Consider the following 20,248-nt stretch of genomic DNA (forward strand, 5'->3'; position numbering starts at 1 on the left):
AGTCAGTAGAATAAGGGAATCTATTTAGCTAATTTCTAAAATGTTCTGCAGAAACTGTAACATTAACTAGTATCTTTGTTCTGCCTTCGTAAACTCTGTAGTCAAATAATCATGCCTCGAATAACCAGTTTGTCAATTTGACGTTTATTCTTTCACTACCATTATCAAGTACTGTACGGTTAAAGGCGCAATACTGTGGAACATCCCATCTGATGTTACCGATGTTAAACAGGTAAAAAACAAACAATTGAACATACTTGTCCTGGTAAAATGACATTTACAAAACACAGCCACACAGGGACAAGTTTCAGCTCAAGTACATTACAATTCTACATAAATTAGAGACCTAAAGAACAATATTCCAAAGAAGTAATATAAAACTGTACATGACAATACATTTGCAATACATTACAATATTTATTCAAATAAGGCGAAATAGCACCATGAAACAAAAAAGTGATTTAAAAAAACAAAAACCACACAGTTGTGACAGTAAATACTGCATTAGTAATGTGAACAGTGAAAGCACAGGAAGCATGTACAGAGTTTTGTCGTTACCTGGTTTGATATTATATAAAGGACAGCCTGGCGGTTTACTGTAAAGGTTAAGGACGTGTTGTTCTCATATGGCTTGATGGCATACCTTTCTAAACTGTGGTTATGTTTTGATCAAGGTAATTAAACTCGTTACAAAATTCAAACAAAGTCAAATACAATTGTAAACTAGTCTATGTTTGTCATGGTGAGATGGTTCTTGTGCCTTCTTTGGTCTTTATCTACTTTTTTCTTTTCCTCTTTCTATATGTCTCCTTTAATTTCATTGACCTTCAAACAGGAACAGATGACAATCAGTAACAGGATCCTTATTGGTCATTTTTTCATGTAGTCTCTCCCATAACATCCCAGTTTCCCACCATCCACTCTCACCTTATCTTTCTATTAACTGGCATGTCATTGTCATTTCACCTACTTCCACTGACATGTTGAAGTGTGGTGAGCACTGTTATTATGTACTTAAATATGCTTGTTCCTTATTCACAGGAAGTTGTTGGAGATCTGACGTTGATGGTCAAACAAGTCCTCCGCCTCGGGGCTGTAAGCATCGCCTGATGAAAACACACAGAGGAGAGAAGTTGAGTACAAAGCCACAAATATGGAAAGTATTGATACATGGACTGCATCTATGTCTTCTTCACACCGTACCTGCATGGCATCCAAACATGTAAACTCGAGCTCCATCGTACTTGCACCGACAGCGCATCACGTTGTTCTGGAAATCAGACTCAGCCATGTCTAAGGAAGGGTTAACCTCCACCTGTAAAAGAAAATATAGTAGAGATAAACTCCTGGATGACTCAAGTCTGTCATCCTACTCACAATAGTGTACCTGTACCAAACTACTAAGTATGTTTTTTCATCACAAGATAGCTTTCAACTGACAACATGCAAATGAACCACGTGCAGAGGCAGTAAAGGCATCACATAACTGTTGCATTTCCCTCTACGCTGAGGATACCTTGTTATATACAGTAAGTCTCTTCAAAGCATATACAATACTAGATTTTAAAGGCATCTCTATATACTATTAATTGGTCAGAATCCAAACAAATGCCCTTCAATACTGCAAACAAAAGCATAAACCTTCCATCTCAATTTACCGACAATGATTCCTTCACCCATCAGGGGAAAACAATTAGATAGACCATTAACATTTTTGAAAATGTTTACAATAACGTTTCTAGTATCAACATGTATCTCTGCAGAGTTGAACAATTAAAGTCAAATATTTTACCATGCATTAATTTCCTATCAATGTACTTTTGATATCTATGTTGTAATCCAAACCTGGCTATATGTCTCCTAAAATAACAGTTTCTGATTTTTTTGAAGAGGTGTTTATTTGCTCTTTTAAGAAGATTATTGACAATCCAATTTCTGTATCTTGAATATTAAGAGATTGCTAAATTAGTGTAACATGAGGACTGGTTGTCTAACCTTCTATCTAACTCTCAACACTGTAAGGGTGGTGTGATGGCCTATTTATGAAGTAAAGGAACAAAGATACACTTTATTTCAGAGTTTTTTTTCACGTGGCCAACTGCAAAGCCACAGGATTATTGTTCTCTCCTTTTCTATATGGCTCATGATGTATAAATTAGGGGTTCAAGTGATGCATGACATCACTTTCCACTGTTATCTCCCTGCAGATATGCACATGACAGTTTTGGGTTTGGATGTAAGAAGCAGCCTATCATTAGGCTGTAGCCATGGTTGGTTGCTATGGTTTGTTGTTTTCCACCCTGTCTGCCTGCCTGCCATATATAAGAAAAGCACCCAAATGAACTTTCCTGATGCACACATCAAACAGATAACATGACCACAGATTTAAAAAAGCAACCCTGTCTCATTTTTTTTACTTACAGTTAAAATGTTGTGGCTCCAATTATATATTCACAGAGAAAGATTTAGGAGTATAGATATTCATGATAATTATTCTTTTTAATTACATTTTCAGCCTTATTCGCCACAAAGGAGTGCATATATATTTATTAATATTGCATGTAGAGAGCAGCTAATAATTTCAGCATATATTTTGTAGTCCTGATGTAAAATGTACTGGGTGGCAGTTCATGCCATTTTAAAAGCTCTTGTAATAATGTAAAACAAAGGGCCCGCGGCCTGTTTTACAGAACAATGAAAGTGAGGTTGTGCAGCTGATTTTTAAATGAAGTAGCAATCAGGAGCAATCTTTCTGAGGTGGACGTGACTCATTGTTTTAAATGTATGGTACTATAAATGACAATTCTTGGTAAAGACTCAAAGAAACACCCAGCTGCATCTCACTTCTTACACACATTTATGAGAAAACTCAACTACTGTTGAACCGCGATCCCAACCACAAAGTGCTGCTGGGCCACGTCGTCGTGACAACAGTGGATCTCTGCTTTATGACATGTGTGTGGTTTTATCTTTCAAGACGGGCTCGTCACATGTATAGAGAGTAGAGACAGACCCGTCCTGTATGTCATTTACACACACGCACATGTTAGTCACACGTAAACATCTTGATTGTATGCAAACACATAATAAGAAACTGTAAACATCACTTTGCTGCAACCAAGCTGCCGTGAAAAAATAGAACAAATGACAGAGAAACGGGACAGATGAGTAGGTCACCGCAGCAGATTGGATGTCTCTTAAAAACAGACGAGAGATGTAACAAACTCCGTTTTCAAACAGAAAACTCACTCTGTACAAATGTAAAGTGCTGACAGAGCAGTCCCACTGAGAATAGGTCTAATAGCAGGTCTACTTTCTATATAAATCCAGACTAAATTCACTTTCCTTAAATACGCACACACCCTTAAAACGACATACGTACCTGAATGGTACAGCAGCCAAGAGCCATTGATCCCAAATTATAGTCTTTTATCAGAGCTTTTATCTCATGTGCCGCTTCAGATGTTGAAACACCAACTCGGCTTTTTTTCTCGCTTTCACGCCCGACCTAAGAGGTTGTGTAAGCTACTGAAATGATGTGATTTCACCATGAAGATTGAAAGGGGGATTCTGTCTTACTCTGCAATTTTATCGGTTAACAATTACCCAACAGAATAAGGTGAATCTTGTGTTTTGAAGATGTTCCTTTATTTGTTCAAAACCAAGCGTTCTTACCTGGAAGATGTATTCACCAGGTCGTATGTCTGTGACGTCGATCCACTGGCAGTCGATATCGTGGCGGTATGTGTCCCAGCAGCCAACTGAGATACCCTGCTGTCCCATGTTATAGCAGGAGTACCGCTTGTGTATTCCTTGTAGAGGAAGAAAAGTTAGAAACACATTAGGCGAGTAAAAAAGAGAAGGCTAAGTGGTGTAAATCTCCTTTGCTGCCAGTGGCTGTGGATTTTAATTTCTACCACAAGCCTGAAATTAAAACAAAATTATTACAAAACCAGATCTTTTTTGGGCACAATGGATAGAAAGGCTCTTAACTGCGTAAAGCTTGTCTAGGCCAAGATGATTTTGGGCTTGGCTTCTGATCCTACAGCTTGTCGCTTACTTTGAATGCTTATTATAGGATTTCAGCGTTTCACTTTTATGTATTCTTGATTCTCTTGTTTGTCATGATTCTGGTTTCCTTTGTTTCCAGCTTTTCCCTTGGGAAGCAGATTTACAGTAAGTTACATTAACCTGTAATTATGTCTCACCTTCAGGGCAGTATGTGTCCTCCAGACAGAAGCTGGCCTTGTGACCTTCGGCGACCTTGGTCCCGTTGAGCGTCAGCAGGTCATAGTGGGTGAACACCTCAATGCTGTGGTAATGCCTAAGGAATTGGATCAGGGTGAAATGATTAAAAAGAAATGTGTTAATGTGTTCCTGTTTTGGCTTACACCTATGAGAACAAACCTGTGAGAACAATCCCTGAGTTTCATCTAAAAATAGAGCAACCATAAATCCTTTCACGTTGTTGTGAAGGCGTCAAACAGACACGAGCAACAATTGTAAACACACAAGTGGGCTTAGGGATATCAGTTTGGTGTTGCTCTCATCACAAAACCATTCCCAGAACAGACGGTACCAAAAGTCAAACCATGTGTCTGCTGGTGGTTGAGGTCGTGATCGGGCTGCGGCGGGGACAGACACAGAGCTGTGCCTCTCGTCTTTGAGATAGAACCACAACCGCTGAGATAAAAAGCTAGGCACCTCTGAGCGTAGCAGCTGACCGGGTGAGGAGGATGCTTATTGTAAACATAATTTAAGGGGATGAAAGATTGTCTTTTGCTGTATTTAATAGCATGCTTTTATGTATGTCTGGTCATATACAAAATGTCACTGCGCTTGCTGCTGAATCTTACATTTCCATTCATGCAGTCATTACATGTTTTTACATCTGGTAGCTTCTTTTTTCTTGTGCCACCTTATAATAGTGTTCAGTCCTGTGCCATGGGGGAGGTTATGTTGCCTTTGATGTCCAACCAAACCCTGCAGCAGCTAAAATCACAACATCGTCACATCTGTAAAATGAACGGCTCTTGGTTCAAATGAAAACCTTAAAAGCTCCTAAATAACACAGCAGCTTGGAACAAAATCTGTAAATGTCAGCTTCACTCTTACCTGTGACACTGGTGCCATGTCCAGCTCTCTCTGGTGGCCTTAGGCCTGAAGTCGGCGCGGCCCATGTTCATGATGCGGGAGGAGAAGCGCAGCAGGCGGCGATGTCCGTAGGGCCAGGTCATTCGGGCGGCAGAGGATGACAGGCAGTTCTCCTCATTGGCGCAGGTCAGCAGGTGGAGGGGGCGGTCCTCCAGATAGGCCGTCTCCTGGACCAGCTGAGCATCCAGGACCAGGTCGGGAGCAGCTGCAGGGCGAGGGTCAAAGTTAAAAGAAAATGTATAGATATTTTTGTCTTGTACTCCATTCATCTTTGTCAAAAAATGACATCTGCTCTACTCACAATGTGACTCAATGGCTGACTGTCAAAAATACAGCCTTTAAGGAATACTTTCCCTCCCAAAATGACCATTTATTTATGTACCAGTAACTCAAACAATATTATCTTTATTTCTTGAATTAACTTGAATCAAACACAAGTTAAAAAACAGATAAAGGCCTTGATGAATTTAATAAACTTTTGACTCATTCTGAAAAGCAGACTCACTTTCTACACATGTGACTCCTGCGGCCTTGCCGTCTCCTCCTCTGGGACAGTAGACATTTGTGTTCCTGCGACAATGCTGGATGGACATCTCATTGCCGATGCAGTGAGTTCCACTCAGAATCACCTCGCCGGCATCTGCAGAGCCAGGCCAGTACCAGGTCTCCTGCACACACACATAGAAGAGATTCACACATACAATCATTAAAGAAAATAGCAGCCTCTGCTATAAACAAAGAAACCCCATAAGAACTATCAGTGCACATTATCCCATTTTACACTCTTTTACACAATTTTAAGACTGCCTGTTAAATGTTCCCGGCAGCCCCCCTCAAAACACACTCATGCTGCCCTTTCCATTCAGTTCTATTTTCAGTCTGTTTGCTCAGTGAATTTCTCCCGGATTTTTCTTGGCCTCACTTTCCCTCTTTTATTTTCAGTGCGCTGGAAGTGGACGTTTGTGAAGCCTGCAATTACCTCAGGCCTCTGTAATAACACAGCACAGTCACAAACAGCAGGACACAGAGAGAGGAAGAGAGAGAGAGGGAGGGAGAATGGAATATAGGAGCACAGAGAACAAACGCTTCGAGGTCGAAAGAGGATGAAGCAAAAAAACATCAACATGTTTATTTCTGTTGTTTACCTGAAGAGCAGTGGAAGCGAAGCCCAGGCCGAGCTGTCGACAGACCATCATGGCCTCGTTGATGCCCCAGTTCTCACTGCAGACGGAGCCCCAGCGCTTCACCCCTCCGACCTCCATCAGCACCTCCACACGGCCCTCAGATGGCTCTCTGCCTCCTGCCAGACGCACCTGAAGGTGATGAGTAGAACATGTTTTCTTGTCAGTCTGTAAACACTGCTAACACTGTGGTAAGCAAAGTACTCAAAAGCAGTATTACCACACTGTAGAAATACACTGTTACAAGTAAAAGTCTGCATTTAATATTTTACTTTAAGTATGATATAAAAATATTAGAATATAAATGTACTAAAAGTACTAATTCTGAGTGATGGCCATTTCAGAATAATATAAAATATATTCTTGAATGATAGTTTTGATCGGAAAGAACGTAAACCATACATATTGCTGGGTAGCTTCTGAATTTTAAAAAGGGATCAATACAAATTATAATAATACACGATACATTATTTGTTGATTATATTTTGGTATAAAGTGGGGGGAAATGGTAATACTCAGGCTGTTTTTGTGTGTTTCTTACCGAGGCTTGCATGCCAGTGTTAGGCACGTTGCAGCGCACCGCTACATCCTGAGTGTGTTTGCAGGTGTAGAGAGGCACCTCTCTGTAGGTACACTCAGTAATGGACTTCTCCCGGCCTGTACACTGCACACTGTTCATGTGGATGGGTCCGGTACCTACAGGAGAAAGGGCGTGGAATTCATTCATTCACATGTGTCTCACCAACCATTGGCCATTTGCAAGAAGACAGGCTACACACACACAGGGTACATAAAAGACTATAAACCTGATGGCTCTGTACCCACAGATGTCCACAGAGAGGGATTAAAAGCCCAGACATGATGGGGTCCTCTGATGTGGCTCTGAAACTGAGCATAGCCAGGGAGTTCTCTGTTTAAATTACCGTACAGTCTGCGCTACACACTGCACAGCAGGGCCACACTTTACAGACCAAAATAGATACCTAAAAGGCAAAATAGAGGAAATCTTTGATCACATCTAGGTTTGCGTAGGTGTGTGAGGCCCATGCTAAAGCCTTATAATTTGGCCTTAAATAGCTAATGATTTTCATCAAGTCTAACTTTATTCACGTCACTTCTGCAACACACAGATTCAACCCTTATATGTGTTCAGTTCTGCAGGGATGATGTATCTGTGTAAGATCACGGAACACCTTTTTAATTTTTTAAAGCGTCATTGCAATCACCAGAAATAAAAATCTATATCTTGGTCACATGACTTCGATGACCCATACACTAAGCTTTAGCCAGAAAAGTGTTTTCGAAAGTGATGACGTTTATGTCCCAGAAAGCCTCTTTGGTTTAACAAAGCTGTTACTAGCAGACGCCTTTTTCAAGAGACATAAAGGCTTAAAAATTAACAACTGAGGTATTAACGGACATATTTTATGATGTAGAATTAAAATCTCTTAAGCTTGTGTTAACCACAGGCACATAACCAAAAACCCATTCAAAAAAACAAAAAGGCCAAGAAAAGGTTGACTAATTCCGTGTTGTTGGACTCATTCCTGAAGCACTCTAATGCCCTGAGACAAAAAATGCTAAAGTGCTCCATTTTGACATTTAACAATGGTCATTATTCAGACACAACTGTACCATAGCACCTACTTTAATAGAGTCCTAAATTTACCTCAAATGAATTTCCATGAATTAGTTCATTAAGTTAAGCAGAGAGAAGGAAATGCACCCACCATTATGGAAATGCTATGTGCTCGTTTAGGCAGAAGGATAATGGGAGGAAATGAACGTGATTACAGAGTTACTGAAGAGGTATGGCAAGGAGGGAAAAAAGGCCAATAATGTTGTGTGTGAAAGTGGGGTCTATTTCCTAGGAAAATGTTTGACTTTATTATTGCCTGACAATTTAATTGCTATATGCTCATGCCCACAACAAAAGCAGAGCTAAAGTAATCACAGTATTCCTGAATGTTTGGTCCTGCTCAGTGCTGATTGCCTGACATCCTGGTTTCAAAGCTGCGCTATCTTTTCACATACAGTACAACAAGTTTATTTTGACATCAAAACATGCCATTGTTTTGGTCGCTAGAGCTCATAGCATAGTTTAAACTCTTATAATTGGTCATGGGTAGAGTTCCTCAACAATGAGCTTCTGCGACAGAAGTAGAAGTCAGGCTATAAACAATTTCTCTGGGTTTATTTGTCTATTCAGCCCCATAGTTCTTGGATAGCTGCGTTTAGCAACAGATATTTAGGCTGAGAAGTGTTTAGTCTAAAGGATCAATGAGCTCACTGATCCTGCTCAGAGTGCATGATGAATTCAGGCACTGATTCAAAGTCGGTAACATTCAACAGAAAAGTGGTTATCAGATCTGTAGCTGGGACTCCTTTTGATGACAAATAAATACCCAGTTATGGTCTTATCTAAACATACTAACGTCTCACACCATGAGTTCACCAGACATGGTGAGTAAATGAATCACCAGAAAGACTTGAAAGTGCACTTCATGGACACTGTGTGAGGCTATGTTTATGCTTCATATCTTACCCTGTCCAAGCTGCGCCCTGTTGAGCGCCTCTTTGGCCGTCCCGAAGCCCAGCTCTCTGCAGACCACGGTGGCTGCAGCGATGTCCCACAGGTGGTCACACACTGTGCCCCACTTGCCCTCCTTGAGCACCTCAACACGGCCTTCCCCAATACGGGGCCCCGCCTTCAGACGCACCATAGGCTGGAAGGAGAACAAAGTATGTTTAGATGCAAAATATCAAAGTAATTGAAATTATCTGGAAATCTTACACTCAGCTAATGTTGTTCTTAGTGTTTTAAAATAAAACTGCTTATTTCTAGATTTCAGCTTGATAATAGTATTTGGTCTACTTATTTGGCGCGGTGTAATGGCCTCTTGATCTGCCAACCTGCTGGATTATGTTTTCCTTTTGTTTCTGGTCTTTATTTCAGCGTAGAAGTATTTCCTGTTTTACTTTGTTACCTCTCCATTCATTTCAAGTAACTTCCTACCTTTGTGTGTTTTCCCTCCAGTTTTTCATTGATTGCTACTTTCAAACTCCATTCAGGCAGTTCCTTGTTCTTTTTCTGTTAATGTCTTCGGAATAACCTGACAGCTACCTGCCGGACCTACATCTTGATTTGGATAGTAAGCTTATTTCCTCAATTAATCATTTGACTCTTCCTGCTCCCTCCACATCAGTTCATCTTTGTTTGTCTCCAACCCTGCAATACCTATAGTTTGATAAACTGCTTAATGAAAAGTAGAAGAAGATTTTACTTTTAAAGGAGTAGTTTTGAGAAATAAGCTAAATAACGTACCTGCTGATAGTTAGTTAAAAACATGGAAACCACTGCCATGAGATGGTTAGCATATCTTAACACAAAGACTGGACAGCGAAAACAGCTAACTCGGATCCGTCCTTAGTAAATAACACAGCTAAAAAAAACATTTCAGTTGTTTTGTAGTACCTTTTTTGTTTAGTTTTGTTATCTAACTTGTTACATAGTTAGCTTAGAGGTTCTGGTAGGCAGATTTTGAGACCCTGATGAAACACTGGCTAGCTGTTTACTGCTTTTGAGCTAACCAGTTGATGGTTGCATTGTTTTCTTACTTAATTTTTGAAGTCATTATTGAACTTTCACAATGAGTTACTGATTTTCTACGGTTTAAAAAGTAAGATAAGACATGGTAAATAGTTTGCTTAAGTGAGTACTTTGGACAGAGCCATGCTAATGTTAGCTGACTGCTTTCAGTAATTATGCTAGGCTATGCTCCATATTGCAGCTTTACATTTAGTGGAAAGATAGGCAGGTAGTTTTGAAATTGTATTGAATTTACATTTTCAAACTAGTCCATTATTAACACATTTGTTTATCATCTATATTTGTTTAACTTCCACCTCCATACTGACCGGCACGGCGGGTGGTGCAGGCGCTCTGCCATAGCGGGTGAACTGGGATCCTGGGACACAGCGGACTACAGCGTGCATGCCATTGTTGCATGGGACATTATTCCTGGGGAGGGACAGCTTGGCCTGACACTGAGACAGAGAGACCTCCACACCCTGACACTGCACCTTCTCCACCCAGTAGGCCTTCTTCCCGATCAGTGTTCTCAGCCTGGGGTGGTAAAAGAAGAAGTTGGTGGAAAGAGACAGGTATGTTTGTGATTTGACACATAACTAATGGTAAAACAGGGGTTTTAATCTAATGTGGATTTTACCTGGAGGATGGATCAGCTATCTTGGAGTCCCAGATTTTCCTAAAAAGAGGGAGACAACACACTGGAGTTACAAGTATGCCTCTTTACATCCAGTAGACTAAACAACCAGCTGTCCTATACTAACTGCGCACTCCCACAGTCTGCTCCTGTGCCCACTCGCATCTCATCAATCATCGTTTCTTCTCTTTCTTGATGTACCTTCTCTTCCCTTCTGTCTATCAACCCTGAAATAAACAAACTCAGAGCTTTGAAAGAGACACAACATGCTGGGAAGGGCGTGTGTGTCTTTGGATAAACATAGTCCTCGCCTTAGTAACAGGGAGGGAGAAAGAGAGAGGCTGATTTACAATAACGGATCACATAACTCTTCCTTTCTTTCCTCCAAAACCACCACCTACTTGTCATAACTTTTTATAGATCTTTCATTTCTACAGCCATGGGTATTTCTGTTTCAGTGTGTTTGTCTATATGTCTACAGTGAATGTCTGGTTTGGGGCATCCATGTGGAAAGAAAAACTATAAATATAAATAAGCCACTATACATTAATCCCTTTCAAGAAGCCTTATTGAGGTCTGCCAACTCCAACAGGGTTTTCTAAACTATGTCTCTAGTTTTATGGATATTACGTTAAACTAACACAGTACACAGTATGTGTTCACAAATAAGGAACCCCTATGCCTATGCACACACACACAATCCATGCTCAAACCTGAAAAGTTAAAGAAAAAAGCAAACAGTCAATAAAAAAGGGATGATTCACAAACCAGACTTAGTCTGGGTAGTCTCCATCTAACACACACACACACACACACACACACACACACACACACACACACACACACACACACACACACACACACACACACACACACACACACACACACACACTCGAGCTGACCACTTGCATCTAACAGTGCGACCACAGACAGGTGCAGTGTGACTGACGCCCCTTCATGAATGTGCTTGAATTAAATGAGTCACCACACCAAATATAAAGTTAACCGTATAACCAGATTCATGATGCAATTAAATATTTGGCAACCTAAAACGGGAAATGTATCCTCTCTTGTGGAACTCCAGTATACCGGTAATCCACAAGTTATTAAAGTACCAATATTAGATGAGAAGTGTGTTTGGTGCTGGAGGGGCCTTCAACGAAACCTACAATAAACCCAGAGCCAGACAATCTGCTTTATGGAACAAAATAGCTCTTTAGCTGCCAAATGCTCAACTACCTTCACCAGCTGTGTTAAAAGTTGGAGTTTAATCAATGTAGATCATTGATTTATCAGACAGAATATAAACATATGTATTGTCTCTAGTAATATTAAAACATTGATCAGTGCAATTTTAAGAAAAATATTTGAAAAAAATATTGTACTTTTTACCCCATGAACTGAGTACGATGTGTATTGGCTTGTGCCTATCTGGGTGTGTAATTATAAGCTTATCTGTGTGTGTCTGCACGATTTTAAATGTTTTATAACTCGGTGCTAAATCAAAATGAGAGAGACGGCTGTGAGGGGGTGTTAGTTCATGGTTTGGAGAAGGGGGAGGAGGGGGGAGTGCTACCCATATAATTGCCTGCTCTGCTTGGCAGTGTCTGCTGTGCGGTCGAGCAGTAGCATGTTGGTTCACACACACCAGACATGGAAATATGCACGTACATATCAACTTTCCCTGCGTTGCCTCTGTAAAAATGAAGCTCTTTAAATGTGCAGCGTTGTTACCCAACCTTATGAATGCATTCTGGGAGACAAGGAGCAAGTGATGTAAGTCTCTATGAACTGGACAACTTATATGTGCATTGCCTAACTTCACAGTATGAGGAAAACCATGTTCTTTTGGTTTTCACATAAGACACATTTATGTTTTCCTGCTGAGCCAAAAACACAGTGGTGATTTTGTTCTTTGTCAGGTCGGAAACACACGTTTGAGCTGGGTTGAGGCTCTTCTCCATCTTTTAAGGAGATGGTGAGGAAGGGAGGTGAACAACAGCATCAACCCTCAGGCACAGAAAACAGGTTGTGACCGCAGCAGTGCAGCACTGCTGAATCATTTTATCCAGGAGAACACTTTCGTACTGCTCAGGAGCTTCAGCTTGATGCAAGTTTTTTGCAATTATGACCACACAATACCATAAGCCACACTGGAGAGGGGATCTTACTGTAAGCGGAAAACAGAAATAACCTATTATTATACTGCATGAATGCAAAGCTTCCTGACTGGAGTAAATCGGCTTACTGAGGAGAGAGGTTCCAACAATAGTTCAGCCTTTAGACTGTCCCATCAACCTCCAATGAACCACAACTCAAAGGGGTCATTATTATTATTTTGGCTTTTCAGCTCAATTGCAACAAAGGCATAAAAAGGCCTTAACTGAGAAGGGGCATTATGGCCTCCTAACAAGCATGTTCCTATACAACAAAACTGCATTTTCTATTATGTTTTGAAGGAAACTTATTTTCTCCTGGATTATGTTAGTCTTTAACACATCACAAATATATTTTAAAGCTACTCTCTAATAGTCTGTGAAGCGTGAGTTGGGGTAGTGGATAGGTAGCTAAACTAAACACAGACCTGTCACCCTGGAGACCGCTGTTGTTTTAATTTCAACATTAACCATGTGCTTCAAGCTGCGACTGTAATACATTTGGGAGTGCAGTTTTGTTGTATGGGAATGTAATTTTATTGGAGACACGGTTGGGAGGGCAGAAGGAGCCGTGGGTTCACACAAATTAGAATAACTGAAGTTACTGTCAGCCTCAAAGAGAGTATGGATGTGATGAAACAAGGGAGCTTGAAATTGGCTTTAGTACTTGCCTTTTGTAAGCACAGCAAAGTAGAGGAGTATTTAAGCAGCTGTAAAAAGGCACTGAACAATTTAACGGGCTGAGACAAATGCAGTCACACCAAAAAAATAAAAAAGGAAACAACCACATGGTCTGAGAGGGAAGTGCTGACACAGCACAGGGTTTACAGCAGGTTCAGTTAAGAGCAGAGAATATTGTAGAGCATCTCTCAAACCATAACTATAGCTGTGGACACAAACCCAGAGAAAAGCAGGCATGGACCATTGACAGCAAAGTGGGTAACACCAGTAAGACAGGATGTGACTGTTATCACATCCTATCTTCCTTGGATAAATATCAAAATAACTCTACCATGCTTTGAGGCTTGGCACAGCAGTGCTTTGATCTAAACTCCTTACTCGGTCATAAACCAGAGTATTGGACACTTTTAAATATTGACCTGATGGTGGCCCTTGATGAAAGGTTAAGGGTTGTACAAGTTATCAAAATGAACTCTGAATAGGACATTCATGTTTGTAAAAATATCATAGCAATCTGTCCTGTAGGTGTCGAGACATTTCACTAAAAAACACAAATGAAAGGTCAGGTGATCACCAACAATTCCTTGTGTTTGAACTATACATGTCTGTAATAAATGTTGAGCCTTCCCAATCGAGAGAAATGGAGATTATCCACTGAATAAGTGAAACCTTTGACCTGCTGGTGGAGCTAAAAGAAGAGTCTGGGATCATCAAAGTTATGAGGTTTGATCCTCTGGGTATCATGACTATGACCATGAGTGACCAAACTGCATTATTCACTGAGGACCAATAATGCAAAATGTCATGGTCATCTATCCCATGTTTTTGAAAATGTTGACTGGACCAAACTAGAGGAATGGATGACGGACATTGGCATCCCAAGAACCATGGCTTTGTGTCTAAATGGATAACAAACAAAAAAGTAAAACTTACTCCCCATCTTTGATGTTTCCTGTCGAACAAACATAGCTGCTCCAGTCGTCTCCCACATCGAAGGGAGGAGGTAGACAAAAAAAACAAACAACATTCTCCTGCCTGGTCCACTCTTTACACAAACCACTGGTCAAATTCTTGGCACAGTAATATGATGTTTCTCCACCCCAAGATGTTTTTCAGTATCGTTGTCCATATTTAAAAGTTTGCACCGGGAACATGCTAACCACCTTGGACCCGAAAAGTCTTCTTGACCAAATGGAATCACCTATTTGATCGAATTTCTGAGGTTTAGATTTTCTCACACTCAATGAGTATTAATTACTAAGCTGTGGTCAGTGTGGTTAACAGGGCAGCTGAGGAGAAGCTCTGCACAGCTGAGTTGGACACAAGGAGTAATCTTTGGCAACATTTAGAGACAGCTGGTGTAGGGCACGTCAGCGGTCAGTACAGTGGTCCTGTTAGCCGTGCCATAAAAAGACCTCTGTGGGCAGACATGCGGACACACATTGGGTTGTGTGTGTGTGTGTGTGTGTGTGTGTGTGTGTGTGTGTGTGTGTGTGTGTGTGTGTGTGTGTGTGTGTGTGTGTGTGTGTGTGTGTGTGTGTGTGTGTGTGTGTGTGTGTGTGTGTGTGTGTGTGTGTGGTCGAAGTTAACTGGGATTATTTGTATTAGTGTTGTTTGCTTATTTTACAGTGTGTGTGTGTGTGTGTGTGTGTGTGTGTGTGTGTGTGTGTGTGTGTGTGTGTGTGTGTGTGTGTGTGTGTGTGTGTGTGTTTATTCGTTTGTGAAATGCATACATGGATTTTGGACAGGTCTTGTAAGAGACCGTGCGATGAGGGCGGGGGTATGGATTTATTTGCATGTGTGTATGTGAGCTATTGGGGTTTGCTATGGCATATGTGTGAAGGCTTTGAAGATTGTTGTAGTTTCTAAAGCGGGTATTGATGGCTAAAGGCAGACAATTTATTTTTCAGTTATGATAATTTACAACAAATATAAACCTGAAGTTTTCCCTAACTAGCCTCTGTACTAGCTTGTATTAATGTAATTAATAATAATCATTTTAATGTTAATATTTTGAATGAAGCTTGAATCTTAAAACTATTAGATACAGTGACATCCTGTACGTGAAATATAAATGTTATTAATGATCTTACAGAAAGATTGATACTCCAAAGCTGATATTAGTGGCATCTCTGCCACCTCTAAACAAGCCTGCTATTTTCCCTCAGACTCTCTATCCAAAAGGCACAGTTTGTATTTACACTTAGGTTGAATAGGAGTTTGTTTTCAGTCTGCCATTCTGCTTTGGAAAGTGCTGCTGCACACAGTTTTAACTGAAGGTTTCTTAATTATATGAGATTAGAAACCATGTAAGGGAGGGTTCAAGTAAAGACACACACCATGATGATGATGATGATGATGATAATAATCTTTTCGTCTGGATCTGACATTAATAACATACTGTCGAAGACTATTTTAAAGGTCTGTGCAGGGCCCTCCTCAGCCAATGGGCAGACAGGCCGTGTTCGGCTAATGCCACAGTGGACATGTCGTGCCAGTGTGGTTGTTCTAATGACAGCAGTTGAGGTTAACCTCTACTACAGGGGGAAGGAACAGCAATCCAGGCACGGGGCCGCCTAATCCGTGAAGGGATGTGTAGTCCACCGCACTTTTCCATCCCTTTCATAACATACACACGCACACACTCTTTCTGCCTCCCTCCTCCTCAGTCACTTTGCTGTGTCCACACTCTCACCTGTAGGCGTTCTGGTCAAACGCTTCTGCCGCAGGGAATCCTAACATGCCACAGACGACACGGCTGCTGCTGAGGTCCCAGCCCTGGTTACACACATGACGCCACCTCCCAGCATGCTTCACTTCCAACACTCCTTCCGTCACCAGATCACCATGGTTTTTGGCCAGCACGGGCCGAAGACGGGCCTCCTCTAAGTGAACCCTTTCAGATCCCTGCAATTAGAAATCATTCTTTAATGATGATAAAGAGTTGAGTATAGCACTGTTAATCCTGAATAAAGTCCGCCACAGGATACACTCTCTGACAAATTATAACAGCAAACATGACGTAATCTTTATTCAAACAAAAATGTGTTTGAAATATCTGCAAATCGAGGAAAGAATAACATAAGATGACATGCTACGTCTTTAATCATCAAGCTCTCTAATCATCCACATAAAAGCCAGCAGGAAGGAAACCAACAGAAAAACAGAGAACTTGCTTAAAGTGTCACGATGATTACAAAATGGTCAGGAAAGTGTAAACTCTGCAAGTTCAAAAGGAAAGAAAGCCAAACACAAGTGATAAATGTCTTGCAATTTCCTCTGGTCGGAGTTTCTTGCATGTTTGAAGAGAGGGGCTGTTGAGCTTCTGGTGGTTGAGTCCTGAACTAAACGCTGCGAAAGAGCTGGATCTGGAAAAGTTCTGGTTTTAAGTTTGCCTCTAATTAAACATGTCCACTGGCCTGTGGCTCCACAAAAGACATCCATCTATGGGAGTCTGAAGAAAAGCTTGATTGGACTAATTATTTGCAGTGTACTAGAGGCTTTGTGTGTTTGTCAGTGTGATTTTACCTGTGTGTAGTGCACATCAGTCTCCAGTCCAACGTCAGGATAAACAGGCTCTGGTTCGACATGGTTCCCACTGAGCTGCTGCTGTCTGACATTCCTCGGCTGGGGCTGAGCCTGGCTCTCTGCTCCTCCTCTCACGGCTGCGGGACTGTTCCTCTCTGTCTCCTGTCTCTGCCTGTAGGATTGGCCGTTTATCAGACGTGAAGGCAGCTCGTGCCCTTGTGGCATGGGTTGTTGGTTTGCTCTGGAACCACCTCGATTCCTTCTCAGGATCTGGATCTCATGGCCATTTTCCTGTGGTGTGAGGTTGCTTCGACGAGAAGAAGTAGGGTTACGATGAAGGGCGATCTCATGACCCCTTCCAGGGGACGAGGAGATGAGGGCTGGGGGAGGATTTGACTGTTGCGGTTGCGGTGGTGGGTTTCTCTGTCTTGGCTGGTTTGGCTGCCGCCTAGGGGATGAAGGAGCCTCCTCCACTGTGACGGCGGGGGAGCCAGGTCTCCTGTCTGAGCTGCAAATGACCCCCAGGTCCTCAGCGTGGGTGCAGTCGTTGATGCCCCAACCATTGGAGGGACAGTCTGCAATGGAGAGCTCTGTGCCCGTGCAACGAACATTGTCCAACCAGATCAGACCTAGCAGCAAGAAAGGGTGGTAAGTTTGAGAATTTAAATATATGAAAACTTAAAGGTCTCCTATTATAGTATTTTTAGGCATATATTATAGGCCTCTGATATATAACAATATATAAAAAAAGATTTTAAGAAGTATTTTGCTCAAAATACCAAACAGATCACCCATTCTAGCCATGCCTCGTATCCTTCTATTTCAGCCCTGTTAGAAAAGTGCTGATTCTGGGGTCTGTAGCTTTAAAAAAAAAAAAAAAAAGGAGGGGGCGGGGGAGCTTATGCAGGAGAATTCTACCCAGATACTCAGCTAAATGCTGCCGTGATGAAATACCATATCATGTTCAAAACCACATCAAGGATTATTTCTGAAACAGTATGGAGCTCAAATGTTTTTTCTCTTGCGGGTTTATCACAAGGTGAGTTCCTTTTTATTTCCTGCTTTTTTACACATACTCTCTCCAGTACAGGTTAGCTCTGAGTGTTAGCGATGCTTGCTAATGTCAACAAAGACCATGTTACCTCCAAAACACGTCGCACATTGTTTCTGATAGCGAGTTTCTGATAGGGCCGTGGGTGTAAAGCCAGCCCACATTTCAGATATTACGTCATGACCGCAGCAAATCTGGATCAGCTCCGTTGTACCCCCGTTTTTAGGGATTTGGGTACGGAGGAAAGGAGAGAGGGTTTTGTTTTCTGATACTTTGTGAGTTCCCTGACACACCAGGGACACATACTTATATATAAAAGACATCAAAAAGTGAATTTTGCATAATAGGAGACCTTTAAATCGTAAGGTGTTCCAAACGAAACACAATTTGGTGGACATACCTTGTCCCTCGCCGAACTTGGCACTGTGCGCCCAGGTCAGGCCGCGTTGGTAGCCCAGCTGTTGGCACAACACATTGGCCAGGTTAAGGTCCACCTCGTCATCACACACTGTGCCCCATGCGCCATTGTAGAACACCTCCACTCGTCCCTCGTTTGTATTGCGCCGACCTGCGCCTGCCAGACGTACAAGCACTTCCTGGCCAGACAGCGCAGGGGGGTAGAGCAGGAGCAGGAGGAGGAGTGTGGACAGTGAGCTGAGGCACAGCATCCTGCACGGGGAAACAGAAGAAGAGATGAGACCTCCTCATGGGAATGAAAATGGAAGCGTGTGATGTGAGGTAAAGAGAACTAAAACAGAGTAGATGTATGTAAAGCAGGAGCTCCTAAATATATATACACATGTTACCACAAAAATCCCAAAAAGCCATGGAACTCACATTCCATACTCTGACTAAACATATAATTTAAAACTTCTCGTCTAACCCTAATGGGACATTGTGCTGTAAAATGAAAGATTGATAGATGTTTTTATGTTTTTAAATAATCAGTAATTTAAAGGACAGTCAGGGACTTGAGGAACATAGTGGAAGCGTAGCACTCAGTCTGAACCAGTCAGGGCAAAGGGAGTAATAACCAAGCTAAAAGTAGCCTCTCAGTCCAGCCAACGGAAACTTTGGCTTTCCGCAAACCCTCAACCTTAGCTGCATGCATTTAGCCAACAGACACAAATGCAAATAAACACAGTCATAAAAATGTTCTCACACATAAATAACGCAGCAGGTCTGTGAGAGATATTTTGGTTAATGATTCATTTAACCTTGGAATAACCCTATAAAACCCTGTTTTCTAATAGATGGGAAGAAACTGGTGAAATAAGAAGCAAGAAGAGAATATATTTTGAAGATGAAAAACTCCTCATATTAATTCATCCAGCCAGGGCTCAATGAAATTCTGCTTTCATTAAAACTAAATTCAGCGAGCCTGAGCAAATATAAGTTGATGCAAGCGAAAGGGCATAATTAAGGTTGTTAAAGGAGGGATGAGGCGTGGGTGAGTTCATCCAGGTGCAGGGATAAAATATTTTATAATTAAGTTTAAGTAGAGTTTAGCAATAGGTGAAGTAAAGAGAAAAATGCTGAGGCCAAACTCACCTATCTGTTGATCACAGCCTGGAGTCACGAGGAGAAAGAAGGGAGAGAGCTCTGGAGGAAAGGAAGGCAGTGAGCTTGGTCCTGCTGTCTCTCTTTTCTCCTCTTCTCCCTCCCTCTTTCTTTTTCTGTCACTCCCTCAGATCTGCTAATTCATCCATCCCTCCCATTTTCTTCATTTATGCAACTTTTTTTTTTCTCTTTTTCATAAGGTCACGTTTGTCCTATCCATCACCTAACGTCCATTTAACCATGGACATCAGTGAAAATACAAAGGAAATACAATCTGAACATGATAAATAAACTTCAGGTTACTTGTAGTCAAATCAGACATACTGAATAATTGATGCACCCCAACATAGATTTATGAACACTTACTTTACTCACTTACATTATATTGCTACTCTTTTCAAATTAAGCCAACCACTTTCTCACAGGTCACATGGGCTCAACTTATAAAAGTGTCATTTTATAAGGGTTTTCCCTCACAAAACATGTTAAATACTGTAAAATGCATGGTAAGAGAATATTAGTTTTATTGTTTGTGCCCTGAACCGTGTGTATCAAAGTCTTGCCCAATCCTAATTGAAACTCAAAAAAAAAAAAAATCACTTTCCCTTCTGATGTCTGAAAAACTGAAAGGGCGTGCATTTTCATACCACACAATAGTAAAGCTACATGCTCACACACACACACACACACACACACACACACACACACACA

The 20,248-nt window shown here is 41.3% G+C and overlaps 1 protein-coding gene across 1 annotated transcript; it reads right to left on the bottom strand.

Annotated features, from left to right (window-relative positions):
• Positions 1–79: 79 nt before the first annotated feature.
• On the bottom strand, positions 80–19,583 carry LOC104945333 (lysyl oxidase homolog 4-like). Its single transcript, XM_010770984.1, has 15 exons — positions 19,529–19,583; positions 18,378–18,646; positions 16,927–17,555; positions 16,094–16,305; positions 10,565–10,603; positions 10,254–10,461; positions 8,881–9,061; positions 6,877–7,031; positions 6,300–6,467; positions 5,660–5,822; positions 5,116–5,359; positions 4,209–4,324; positions 3,676–3,812; positions 1,204–1,315; positions 80–1,106 (listed from the first exon to the last, which is right to left on the bottom strand). The coding sequence occupies exons 2-15, from the start codon at positions 18,643–18,645 to the stop codon at positions 1,036–1,038; spliced, it is 2,703 nt and encodes a 900-aa protein (XP_010769286.1). The 5' UTR covers position 18,646; positions 19,529–19,583; the 3' UTR covers positions 80–1,035.
• Between the last annotated feature and the right edge of the window lie 665 nt (positions 19,584–20,248).

This window comes from Notothenia coriiceps, unplaced genomic scaffold (genome assembly GCF_000735185.1).
Source record: "Notothenia coriiceps isolate Sejong01 unplaced genomic scaffold, NC01 NC01_scaffold00009467, whole genome shotgun sequence".
NCBI classification, from domain to species: domain Eukaryota; kingdom Metazoa; phylum Chordata; class Actinopteri; order Perciformes; family Nototheniidae; genus Notothenia; species Notothenia coriiceps.

Bases quoted from the DNA above. Each gene is read 5' to 3' on its own strand.
- LOC104945333 (XM_010770984.1), bottom strand. From the start codon at position 18,645: ATGCTGTGCCTCAGCTCACTGTCCACACTCCTCCTCCTGCTCCTGCTC. The intron at 10,604-16,093 runs GTGAGAGTGTGG...CCCTCTTTTTAG, and splicing joins TTTGACCAGAACGCCTACAG to GAAAATCTGGGACTCCAAGA. The intron at 5,360-5,659 runs GTGAGTCTGCTT...CTCGCCCTGCAG, and splicing joins AGGAGTCACATGTGTAGAAA to CTGCTCCCGACCTGGTCCTG.